The following is an 11,535-nucleotide window of genomic DNA, read 5'->3' on the forward strand; positions in this document are numbered from 1 at the left end:
TTGAGTGATGAAACCTGATTAACCCCTTCCATTTACTCGTGCAATAGTCGATTTACTAGGGATCTGAAAGAAAGCATTTTTAAAATTTTTTTAATTATTTATTAGAAGGATCTAATGTGACGAGAGTTTTTTATCGTCCTACGGTTTTAATTTTTATTTGTATTTTTTATATATTATTTTTATAAATAATAAAATAATGTAATAACATAATAAAAATATTTTTTTCGTTATTCAAAGAAAATGTTAATTTTTTTTAAATTGAGTTAATATTGAAATTTAGGATGCTCGTCTCTTTCATATATGATAAAAAAAATTAGATAAGAAATCTTTGAGTACGTAATTATAGCACTATTTTGAATAGACGTGTGTTAATATAATAATATTCTTGATTTGGGGCTACTATCCCTTGCTTTTCAAACTAACTTTATACTCAAAGAATAATAAACAAAAGCAAAAAAAAAAAAAAAAAAAAAGCACATTTCTTCTAATCTAGATGAAAGAAAGTAAGATTGATTAGGATGCTTCTGCCACCATCTAGATAGGATTATACGAGAATGTGAAATGTTCAACATTTAAGGTTCAAGTTTCTTTTTCATTGCTGAAAATTAAATGACGTAACACCCAAATTTGTTACTAGTATTCTATTTAAAATTATAAATCAAATTTTATAATGTATCTTTAAATAGATACAAATTTATTATTTTACTATTTTAATTTTTTGTGAAAAATTAAAAAATTATTTTATATAATTATTTTTGAATGAAATTAAAAGTATGATAATAAAAAATTGTGCTCGTTCAAAAATATAAAAATTATAAAAATTGATCTATCACCTTAAGTAAAATATTCAGTTTAAACTTTATTTCTCATTTAAAAAAAAAGAGTATTTTATTAAAAAAGTTATCTATTTGTAGTATAATTTTCTCTTCATTATCCCAATTTCCTACCTGCAAAAAAAGAAAAAAAGAAAAACAGGTTCAAGCTGTGAAAAAGTCTCCACCTACAATATTCCAACTTGATGATAAAGAAAACATAAAAAAAAAATGGAAATCAGATATGAAGAGAAAGGAAGGGAAGGCTTGTCCAGTAAGATTAAACGAATGTTGGTAACCAATTGATTAGAAAGGAGATCCTTGACATATCATTGGTCCACGTGCATGACCCATATTGGTCAACTTGTTCCCTCCCCCATTACCTTTGAGTGAAACCCAAATTACATAAAAAAAAAAAGAAAAAGAAATGCAGTCTCTCTTTCAAGCAAGTGACCAATTTTTTCCCCTATTTGTCTATGCCACTTTACCCACAATTTGAATTTCAATTCCTAATGGCACCAAACCCTTGTTTTTTTAGAAGTAGATTAAGAAAGTTTGGGAGGTGGGATAAGAATAAGATAAAAGGCAAAAGAGACATATACCAAAGATAAAAGAAAAAAAAAAAACTTTATCTTGCTTTTTCTTAATGAGGGAACAAAGATGTTTATCATCAATTAATTCCACTTTTATAGACATTTAATAAAATTTTATATTTTTTTTGGATTAGTATATTAACACAAAGGCTTTTTAAAGGATGATATAAGTGGATGGAAAATTAATTAAATGATAATAATAACATATCCTCCTATAATTCCATTGAAATAATATTATAATTAGTTAATTATAATTTAAAATTATATAAGATTTATCCAAAATTTATATTGAATCTAGATTTAAAAGTAGTGTTCCTTATGTTATTTGTTGTAATTGATTAATTATAAAATTATAATAAAAGAAAATTATAAATAAATATATATTTTTTAAATTAACAAAAAAAAATACAAACAATAAAAACAAAAAAAAAAAGAAATTATGAGATCAGATCCCATTCTCATCAATGACTATTAAAAAACAATTGAATTTCCCATAATTTATTTTATCCCAAAAATACCCTCCCGCATTCACTTTGCCTTTCCCCTTTACCCTATGCTTCTCCACAACGTTCGGTAGCCCATAATTAAGTCCATAACAAAGTAATTTAAAATTGACTCAGAAGAGTCCAATGTCTAAAGTCAGTGCGTCAAATTTACTGGAAATTTAGATAGAAGATAAAATAATAATAAAAAAAACTCCAAAAAACGTTGCAATTAAAAAAAAAAAAGAGTAAAACAAGATTAAAATTAAAGGAAAAAAATAAAAATATTGAAAAATTAAATTATGAATATGAAATAAAAAGAAGAAGAAAAAGAAAACGGGTGTTGTCAAATTTTAGTAGTTAATACAGAGAGAGAGACAGAGAGAGAGAGAGACATATGCCCACCATTAACACTTGTCTCTCAATCTACACCCTTCTTTCACAACCCTTCGCAAAGCTCTTCTTTGTTGTTGTTGTTGGTGGTGGTGGTGGTGGTGGTGGTAAGAGTGAGTGAGTTTTCTAGACAGAGAAAGTGAAAAGAAGTAAAGGACCCAAGGCCAAGGAAGGTAGAGAGAGAAAGAGAGAATTTTATTTGTTTTCTTCCAGATGCACTTTCAATGGGGAAAAATGAGGACCCAAATCTGCAGCAAAGGGAGCAGAGTCTTGAATCAGGGAACAATCAAGGGCATCCGGGATTCTTGTGTGGGAGATGTTGGATGGTTTTGTCAAGGCTTTCGAATGAGTTCAGTTTCAGATGTGTTTTTGTTTTGTTTCTCAGTTTGTCGATTGCGTTGCCTGGGATTTTCTGGATCCTTCCTTTTCGCTCTATAAACTATGGGTTTGATGCTAAGCAAGCTGTTAAGCTCAGTGGTAACTTTTCTTTTAATTTTAGTTTCTCATATTCTTCGTGTGATTAGGGTTTAATTTTTGAAGTGGGTATTTTGTATTTCTGTTTCATTAGGGTTTTATGATAATGTGGTATGTTGATTTTCATTGCATTTTTGTTGTTTAGTTTGGATCCGCAATTGTTGAGGGCTAATGGGTATTTCCCTGATTGATTTCTCATTCACCTTGTAACTGTGTTGCAATTAGGGTTCTTGGCTGGCTCCTGTTGTAAATTGCTACTTGATAGTATTTCTTTTTATAGACTTTTAATTTGGAATTTTAAATCTGGAATTTTGGTATTCTAAGATGTGGTTTTTCCCTTGTTGTTCTCTCATAGGTTACTGATGTTTCAGGTTTGCGGATGGTAGTTATTTGACCTTGTTGTTTCATTAGTTTCTGTTTATGTTTTGGAGAAATGTGCTTGCATTTACTTCAGCTTCTTCTAGAATTTCTGTGAGGGCAGGTTCTTTTTTGATTTCCAAATGGGAAATATGTTTTTTTCTGTTTTATGATCAATTCATCAAAGTGTGGCTCCAATTAAAATTGTATCATAGGAAGGGATTGTTTTGCTATATTTAGAGTATATCTCCTTTTAGCGATAGGGGCAAGCAATTAATGGTTTGTTTCAATGCTCTCCTCCTCTTTTTCTTTTAAACAAAAGTATCAAATTTATGAGACAAGGGCTGTGTTTTATTTTTTTTCATACCTTAAATTGATAATCAGTTGATCATGCGGAAACCTGTGATCTTTTGCAAGATCATGTGCCATTATATAAGTAGTCAATTCTCTATTAAACACAATGGTCTTCCTTGACATGTTATGACTTTCTTGAAGTGAGCTATTGAACTAAGATAAATGGATTCAGTTTCTTATTTAGAATTGACCTTTCCTGGTTTCGTTTAAATGCATATTGAAATAAGGCCTTTCGTTGGTTGTATTTCCATCACACTTAATGACCTTTTGAGTCAAGTGATGTAGTTCCATAAGTAATTTTTCTTGTTTGTTGCTTATATATATATATATTAATTTATTCTTTGCAGCCTCAGTTCATGCGTACTTTACACTTCAGAAACCAGTTTCAGAGCTCGTTCAACATATGGAAAAGTTAAGATATGATATCTATGATGAAATAGGTGTGCCGGCCACTAAGGTTTACGCTCAACTTCTGCCATTATATTTTACATATATTTACTGCTATATTATGTGAAAAGTTGATCTAAAAGCTGCTCATTTTCAACAGGTGGCCATCTTATCCATGCACCGGTTGGGTGCATCTAACTCTACTTATGTGGTGTTTGGTGTTCTTTCTGATCCCATAAATAGTCCAATAAACCCAGTATCCCTTAGCGTGCTGAGATCATCTTTAATTGAGCTGTTCCTTCAGCAATCCAATCTGACTTTGACTACTTCAATTTTTGGGCAGCCTTCTGATTTTGAGATTTTGAAGTTTCCTGGGGGCATCACTGTAATCCCTACACAACCTGCTTTCATCTGGCAGATAACCCAGATTCTATTTAATTTTACTCTGAATAATTCAATAGCTGAAATACAGGAAAACTTCATTGAGTTAAAGGATCAGCTGAAATATGGATTGCTTCTGACCTCTTATGAGGTATGAATCTGTTTCAAGCAACGGTTACACATTTTAATTTCACCAATGTTTGGTTTTTGGGTTAATCTATGGTAGCCTCACACTACCATTCTTATGACCCCAGATCTGACCAAATAGTGTTTGGATGTGGAAATAGGAAAAATTCTTGCTTTCAAATTATTCGAAATCAATTGAATTCGTGAATATTAATAACTTGATTCTCATAAAGGATGAAGAAACACACTACATCTTTAGTGTTCTGTGTTAACTAACTGTTTTAGCATTTTCAACTGTTGAAGAATCTGTGGCTCTTGATTAGCTCCTAGGATATGGTTATAGATGCCCAAATCATGTATTAGTTACTGCATCCTAACCCAAGTTTAGGAAATTAAAACCTTGAGGTTTCTTCATCGGAATGGAACAGACATTGGGGGTTGGGGGAAGAGCAGAGAGGAGCTTATTTGCCTTTTATTTTTGTACCCTTTGATGCCCTAATGTTTGAGTCCTATTCTTTGGTATTACTTGTTTATAATTATGTTGTATTTGTTTATTGCAGAATTTGTTTTTGCAATTAACAAATGAAAATGGGTCCACAATATCCTCCCCAGTCATAGTTCAGGCCTCAGTGACGTCATCTGATTTTGGTGACCTTCTGCCTCAGAGATTAAAGCAGTTGGCTCAAACCATCACAGAGTCTCCAGCAAAGAATCTTGGTCTTAATAACTCAGTCTTTGGTAAAGTTAAAAGCATTAGCTTATCATCTTATCTGAAGGGTACACTTCATGCTGCCCCTCCCACTCCATCGCCGGCTCCATCTCCAGGGCCATCAATATCCCCATATCCTACTTTTTCACCAACTCACTCTCCAGCATCATCACCCAAGAGTTTTCATCTTCCACCTTGCCCTAAGTGCAAAGCTCCTTCTCCATCTGATCATAGTCCCCTTCATTCACCAGGTCCTGGAATTGGTCACTACCCTTCTTTTCCTCCTCCAATTTCTCCTGCACCATCTAGTGCAGCCCCTCTCCCCTGTCCATACTCTCGTCCTGCAGTTCCACCAAGCTCTTCACCAAGATCTCATTCTAACCTAATTCCTAACTACCCACCCGTAATGAGTCCCCAGTCACAGTTGTCCCCTGATCAACCACCATTACCTTCAGTGTCTTATGGGTCTCGTCCAGGCCAGGGTATGGACAGTACGAAAGACCCAGTTTCTGCACCACTTGCTCAGTCTCCATCAGCACAACCTCCATCATGTAAGCATCTAACGCTAAGTGAATTATACAAATCTCATTATCCCAAAAAAGAAAAAGAGAATTATACGATTCTACTTATCTTTTTTTTTTTTCCATTTTATATAGCATTAGAGCTTCATTCAAAAAAATGCTCTCTTACCTAGATGTTCAAGTGCAAAGGTAGTATTGCTGTATCATGCTTTTTAAGTATTGTTAAGATTCATCCGGTTGCCATCTATCTATATTTTTTTAATGGTGGTTTAGACAATAGAAATGGTAGTTGGACATGCATTTATTTATAGTTTTCTTTGCATTATTTAGATTATAGCTAATTGCAATGATTGTTTGTGTGATTGTTGTGTACATTTGCAGCTAAAGCAGTAAGTGTTCTTCCCAAGGAATTCTGGTTATTGGGATTTTTAGGAGTCTTGATCTGCCATCTCCTTTTATGATTGACTTGATTCATTTTGTGCCATACCATCCAAAGTTCCAAGACATCCAAACGACTATGGTAGATGATGTTCATTTCCAAATTTTGATATGGCAGGGATGGTAGAAGCACCTGTGAAAAGTTTCCAGGTTTTTCCTTTTCCTTCAGGCAAGCAATGTACATGTAATTGAGATAGAAGATGAACTGATGGTCAAAGCCAGAAAGTCGGCAGGCCACTCATCTTACTCCGAATGTTTACCATGTTATGACAAAAAACAGAGGATGTTTTTCCAAAGGGAACTCCTAGAGATGGGGTGACTACTTAAGAAGCAGGCATCACCTCGTTAGTATCAAGAAGAACCTTCTCTTATATTGATTCAAGTGTAAAGAATATGCTGGTTCTTTTTGAGCAACTAAAACGTCATGTGGAAATATGTAAAAACTAGTGTCTTATGATACTGAAGGAAAAATAAAAAAAGAGTACATATATATTTTTATGATTTCAGCATGTTGAATAGCTTTCTCTAATGAATGGAATCATAGGCAGAAAGAAGGTTATCAGGACTGGCTTCTTGTAAAAAGATGGTGTTTGATTCTTAGTTTCATGGTGATGTCACATCGACGAGAAGGCAATTTCTGCTAGTCTCTGTCATATTTCATCCAACTTTGCTATGAAGTAGGCATCTGGATTTCTGCTGATGTGTCGTGCTCTTTTTGGGTGTGTTTGGTGCACCCGACAACTGGATGGGATAACGAAAGGAAAGAATAAAGAAGAAAATTTTGGAAAAAACAAAAGAAACTTCATGTCCAATAAGAATGATGGTTGTTGTGCGGTGGGTTGCAGTCCCCATTTCGTGAGCCAATTTAGATTTGCAGTCCAACCGGTCTAACGGCAGGTTTTTGTTTTTGACCCACCCTTGAGATTGCATGCTGAGTTAGCATTATCATTTCGAGATCGTCATTTATTACTTGTTTAATGGATAACCGATAACCAGATAATCACCACGATATGCTAGCTTCTGTTCAATCCACCATAAAAGGCCAAAGCTCGATGCCTGTAAGCTCTACCAATCAAACCGCATATTAAGCAAACATGATTGGATGATATGCATCATAGTTGGGCGATCTACTTCCCCAGCATTGACGAAGTATTGTAAAATAACTTAAAAGAAAAACTGAGTGGCAACAGGTAACTCTTGATTGCATTCTATTAACAGTCCTTCCGCCAAGAAATGGAAAACCTCAAAAAGAAACATTTTCAGGGAACTGGTAGAAAGAAATGATATTGAATCGGAAAACAAAAGGGTTGGTGGTGTGGGGAATACAAATTTACGGAAAGAACTATGCAAACATCTGTACGTCTACAATTAACTTAAACCGGAGCCCTCGCAATTAAGCGGCAAAATTTATGAGAATACATTGACGATTTTCAATACTTCAACTGGTCTATCGAGGTTTTCGTTTTCTGTCAATAAGGTAAAAAATAGGTGCTCGGTCTGAGAATATTCTTCTTCCATCACTGGCCATAGATTCATACTTCCAGGCAGGTCCAAGAAGCCAGGACATTGCTGCTCCACCAAGAAAGCCTCCCAGCTGAAATTGTAAATTACCACAGGAAATAAAACAAGAGATAGCAAAATAAAGGCAAATAGCACTTGATATTAGATTTCTTTGTTCAATTAGATTTTGAAAATCTCAAAAAGTTTAAAATTAATGATAAAGCACCGTTTTGGATAAGATAAAGCACAAGCAGCTGCTTGGGATACAAAACCCATACTCAGAATTTAAACAATGCCTAAACCAACCACCACACTTGTGCAAGAAGGCATGGTACACACTTGTGTAAGAAGGCATGGTAGTTAGACTTACATGTCCCCAATTATCGATGCCTTTGGAGATTAGCCCAATAACCTGCATGATCAACATTCTTTACCAATGAGCTCATGAAAGTGGGAGCAAAAAAGAGTGAAGAGTTTATATATATAGTTGGCTGGAGCACGCTGGATACTACATTCTTTTCAAGGCAGTCATAGTATCACACCAATAACATAGCAAAAACTTTGAATAAATCAAAACTCAATCAGGCATCTAACTCTCGCAGAGAAAAATCTGGCATGTCAAGGAACTTAATTTGGTATGTGTGAGACAGATTTTTCAATAGGTCGTTATATGGTTCCCCGTGTTCTCAAACAATGAGCTGCAAAAGCTTCGAATCATACCATGTTTATGAAAATAACTTGTGCTATGTGTTGTAGATCATCTTTGGCATCTCTGATCATGCCTCTATGCCTCATGACGAACACAGCAACAGAACCAACCTAGACAAACAAAAGAATGTCAATGAGATAAGGAAGGAACATAAAAAAGCAAACAATTAGCTTGAAAATACTTAAAAGTTTTTCCAAGGCAGACCACCGTTAGTTGGAACAGGTTCTTATGAACATCTAATCTTATTTTAAGAACAAGTTCAAAATGACTTACTAATCCAAAGATTGCTCCTGATGCACCAACTGCAGGTGCTTTGCAAAACCAGTAACTCGTAGCTGCACCTAGTTTTCTTCAAGTGATTGAGTCAAAACAGTACTAGCAGGTAAGAAATTTATAACCTACTATAACGAGTTTATGAGTTGTTACTTGAAATAGCTGATGCAGTGTAAACTGCAAGAAATCTCCTTGGTCCACTTATATGCTCCACAGTAGGGCCAATAGAATTCAAAGAATAACAATTGACCTGAAAACAACAAATCCTCCCATTCAAATAGAGAAACAAACATTCCTAATTGAGAAATTTGAAACCATCTGATTCAAACCAAACCATAAGGTGCCCTATATTTGCATGCAAAAGAGAAGATGTGGCAAGCCTCCAAATCTGTCCTTTGTCAATAAGACTATTGATCTGCATACATAACATATAATCAAATACCAACCCACAGTTTCCAAAAATACAATGAAAAAAACAGATAAAGACTCCATTTTTTTCTTCACGAATCGACCCCCAATCTCACCTTAGCTCCCCAAAGCAACAGCTTCCCTTGTGTTGCCAGTTGTGCAAGATAAATTCTGCATAAACCAGTACAATTAAATCTTGTTTTATACAGACAAGTCAATTTTGTTGAATGAACATGTAATTGTTTTGACAAGGGAAGACTTACAAGACATTAATTGCTATAAGGATGTTAGTCCATTTCCTTCTGTTAAATGAATTTCTCCAGGAAGTTTCCATTTTGGATGATCTATTATCACTACCCTCATTTCCAAGCTCCTTTCTTTTCTCTTCCCCATTGAAGAAACATAAGTAAGATGAACATGAAGATGTGAAAGCATCATTTGTAAACTGAAAAATGTCAATTTCCGTGAAGTTGGAAGTTGTTTCAGACCAGACGTCTTTCAGTCTAGGCACATTACATAGATGAGAGAGTTTCTGTTTCAACAAGAGAGTTAAAAATCAATCTTTCTATCTCTTCTTTTTCCTGATTAGTTTGATGGGATTTTCCCAGATGGGAAATGGAAAGAGAGGGAGTAATTTAGGGTTTACCTTGAAGGAGGAGCGGAGGAGGAACCCTAGGCGGAGCTGGTGGCGGAGAAGGTGGCCGAGGCGGAGAGAAGTTGCTGTGGCGAGGACGTGGATAGGTGTGGGTCCAACTCTGAATGATGATGATGGTAATGGGTCCCATAAATCCCACTGGAAGTGGAATGGCTGAGGCACAGCTGATCCCATCAATCCAATTCCTCGCCCAGACCAAGACCAGACCAGACCAGACCAGTGTCTTACCGAAACTGAACTGCTGTTCTGAAATCTAAAAGCCCTGGCCTCCTGTCATTTGTAATTTTGGAGGTACAAAATCCTGTACTTCTACAACTGACGTGGCGCTGTCCAATGAAACGTTTTCTCTTATCTTTTTGTTTTTCAGTTTTCATTGATTTTTTTTTTTAATAATATAACCATAAATATTGAAAATTTGAAATAGAAAAATAAATAAATATAGGCTATAAAGTACAAAACACAATGCTCTTTATTTGAAAAAAAAAAATGAAGTAATAAAGATTATGTGATTTAATTTATGTGGATAATATAGTAAGTTGAACTTTCACAAAAAATTTATGCGTGAAGACAAAGTTCTGAATTTTGGCATTTTGGAACAACATGAACATTATTGGACAGCCTTTAAAAAAGCAATTTATTCTTTAATACTTTTTTCAATAAGAAAAGGGTAACAAACCAAGCCAAGCTAATTTTTTTTAATGTGATAATGAAGAAAAGAACAAAGAAAATATTCTGTACAATAGTGAATTTGTTTTTTTTTTTTTTTAAATTTTGGATGAATGAAACAACAACAATAAAAGTGAATTTGATTTTTTTTTTTTGTTTTAATCTTTTAATGAGAGATTTAGTAGTTGTTTGGATCCCATTTTAGTGCAATACGATTAAGTTTATCATACCTTTAATTGAATTAAAAAATCAATTTCAATGAGATTATGTTAATATAAATTTTTTATAATTTTTTTTTAATCATAATTACAGTGATTTTTTTTTAATTATAGTGATAATAAATTTTATTATTATTTTTAATCTTATTGTAATCAATTTCATCACTTGGAATCTTAATATGTGACTTTACCATAATGAACCAGGAAGATGGAATTTCATAAACATTTACATAGAGCTGGAAGAAGGGAATTAGCAGATAAACATCCATTTATGTGACTAAACATTGAATTCAAAGCATATAATATTATCTTCACCTGATAAGAAGCTGCAAATACATAAGAACTCAATAAAAAAAAAATTTATTACCAATAACAACAAAATCTTACAACAACTTAACTTCTAATGAAATTTTATGTATTTTTTGCTAAAATGAATTGGGGTTTTTTGCAACAGATATGGAAGATAAAAGAAAAGAAAAATACCTGTTAAGGCTTGAACATCTTTTTATTTTTCCATCAATGCTGTATATCTTGAAATTTAGTATTGTATATAGATTTAGACACCTATATATACATACCTGTTTTTTCTATGGGATTGATTTTATTTTTAGAAAACGTATTGGAGATTTGAGGAAGAAGAATTCAAAGCTTCTTATATAAGTAAAGTTCTGTGAACAAAAAGAGAGAAAAGGATACCTTCTGGATATACAGCAAGGGATTCCTTTTCTCTTGGATTTCAGTTTGTAATTTTCTGAGTTTGTCTAATCATATAGGAAAAGCAAAGGATGATTGAGAAATGATGTTAACTCGGTTGTACTGGTTTTTGTTTCTTGAGAGTTCAGCCATTACTGCTAGTAATTTAGCAGTCTTCGTCTGAGGCCCCGTTTCTCTCTGCCATAGCCCGTAGTAGTTTCCAGGATCATTTTCCCAGAATATTAGTTTCCTTTGACTCCATTTTTGAGAGCATGACATCAAAATCAACGTTGAATTCCAACCTGTCTTTAGCAGGGGATCCAAGAAGAGAAAACATTTTCCTATTTGGAAAATTCTCTTTGAAGAATTTTCATCATTTCCCTGTT

General features: G+C 33.8%; 2 protein-coding genes across 4 annotated transcripts; one reads left to right on the plus strand and one right to left on the minus strand.

Annotated features, from left to right (window-relative positions):
• The first annotated feature begins 2,219 nt into the window (after window positions 1–2,219).
• LOC111308653 (uncharacterized) lies at window positions 2,220–6,536 on the plus strand. Of its 3 annotated transcripts, XM_022907144.2 has the most exons (6): window positions 2,220–2,757; window positions 3,813–3,922; window positions 4,013–4,384; window positions 4,920–5,619; window positions 5,725–5,778; window positions 5,971–6,536. In XM_022907144.2, exons 1-5 carry the CDS (start codon window positions 2,505–2,507, stop codon window positions 5,760–5,762), a joined length of 1,473 nt encoding a protein of 490 aa, XP_022762879.2. In that variant the 5' UTR covers window positions 2,220–2,504; the 3' UTR covers window positions 5,763–5,778; window positions 5,971–6,536. The 3 variants fall into 3 exon arrangements, with proteins under 3 accessions (XP_022762879.2, XP_022762877.2, XP_022762878.2); XM_022907142.2 differs by lacking the exon at window positions 5,725–5,778 and having other exon boundaries at window positions 2,226–2,757; XM_022907143.2 differs by lacking the exon at window positions 5,725–5,778 and having other exon boundaries at window positions 2,230–2,757; window positions 6,146–6,536.
• A 668-nt stretch (window positions 6,537–7,204) lies between these two features.
• RBL10 (RHOMBOID-like protein 10) lies at window positions 7,205–9,868 on the minus strand. The gene is made up of 9 exons (XM_022907148.2): window positions 9,564–9,868; window positions 9,181–9,449; window positions 9,034–9,088; window positions 8,844–8,924; window positions 8,663–8,759; window positions 8,510–8,577; window positions 8,248–8,346; window positions 7,898–7,939; window positions 7,205–7,621 (listed from the first exon to the last, which is right to left on the minus strand). The coding sequence occupies exons 1-9, from the start codon at window positions 9,744–9,746 to the stop codon at window positions 7,475–7,477; spliced, it is 1,041 nt and encodes a 346-aa protein (XP_022762883.2). The 5' UTR covers window positions 9,747–9,868; the 3' UTR covers window positions 7,205–7,474.
• Window positions 9,869–11,535: the final 1,667 nt, after the last annotated feature.

Source organism: Durio zibethinus, chromosome 2, assembly GCF_047325235.1.
Source record: "Durio zibethinus cultivar Kanyao isolate XHJ-2024 chromosome 2, ASM4732523v1, whole genome shotgun sequence".
Classification (NCBI taxonomy): Eukaryota; Viridiplantae; Streptophyta; class Magnoliopsida; order Malvales; family Malvaceae; genus Durio; species Durio zibethinus.

Coding starts and splice junctions, on each gene's coding strand:
- RBL10 (XM_022907148.2), bottom strand. CDS start 9,746: ATGGGATCAGCTGTGCCTCAGCCATTCCACTTCCAGTGGGATTTATGG. Junction 9,089..9,180: donor CTTATAGCAATTAATGTCTT/GTAAGTCTTCCC, acceptor TGGTTTATGCAG/AATTTATCTTGCACAACTGG. Junction 7,622..7,897: donor GCATCGATAATTGGGGACAT/GTAAGTCTAACT, acceptor TTACAATTTCAG/CTGGGAGGCTTTCTTGGTGG.
- LOC111308653 (XM_022907142.2), top strand. CDS start 2,505: ATGGGGAAAAATGAGGACCCAAATCTGCAGCAAAGGGAGCAGAGTCTT. Junction 2,758..3,812: donor GCAAGCTGTTAAGCTCAGTG/GTAACTTTTCTT, acceptor TATTCTTTGCAG/CCTCAGTTCATGCGTACTTT. Junction 3,923..4,012: donor TAGGTGTGCCGGCCACTAAG/GTTTACGCTCAA, acceptor CATTTTCAACAG/GTGGCCATCTTATCCATGCA.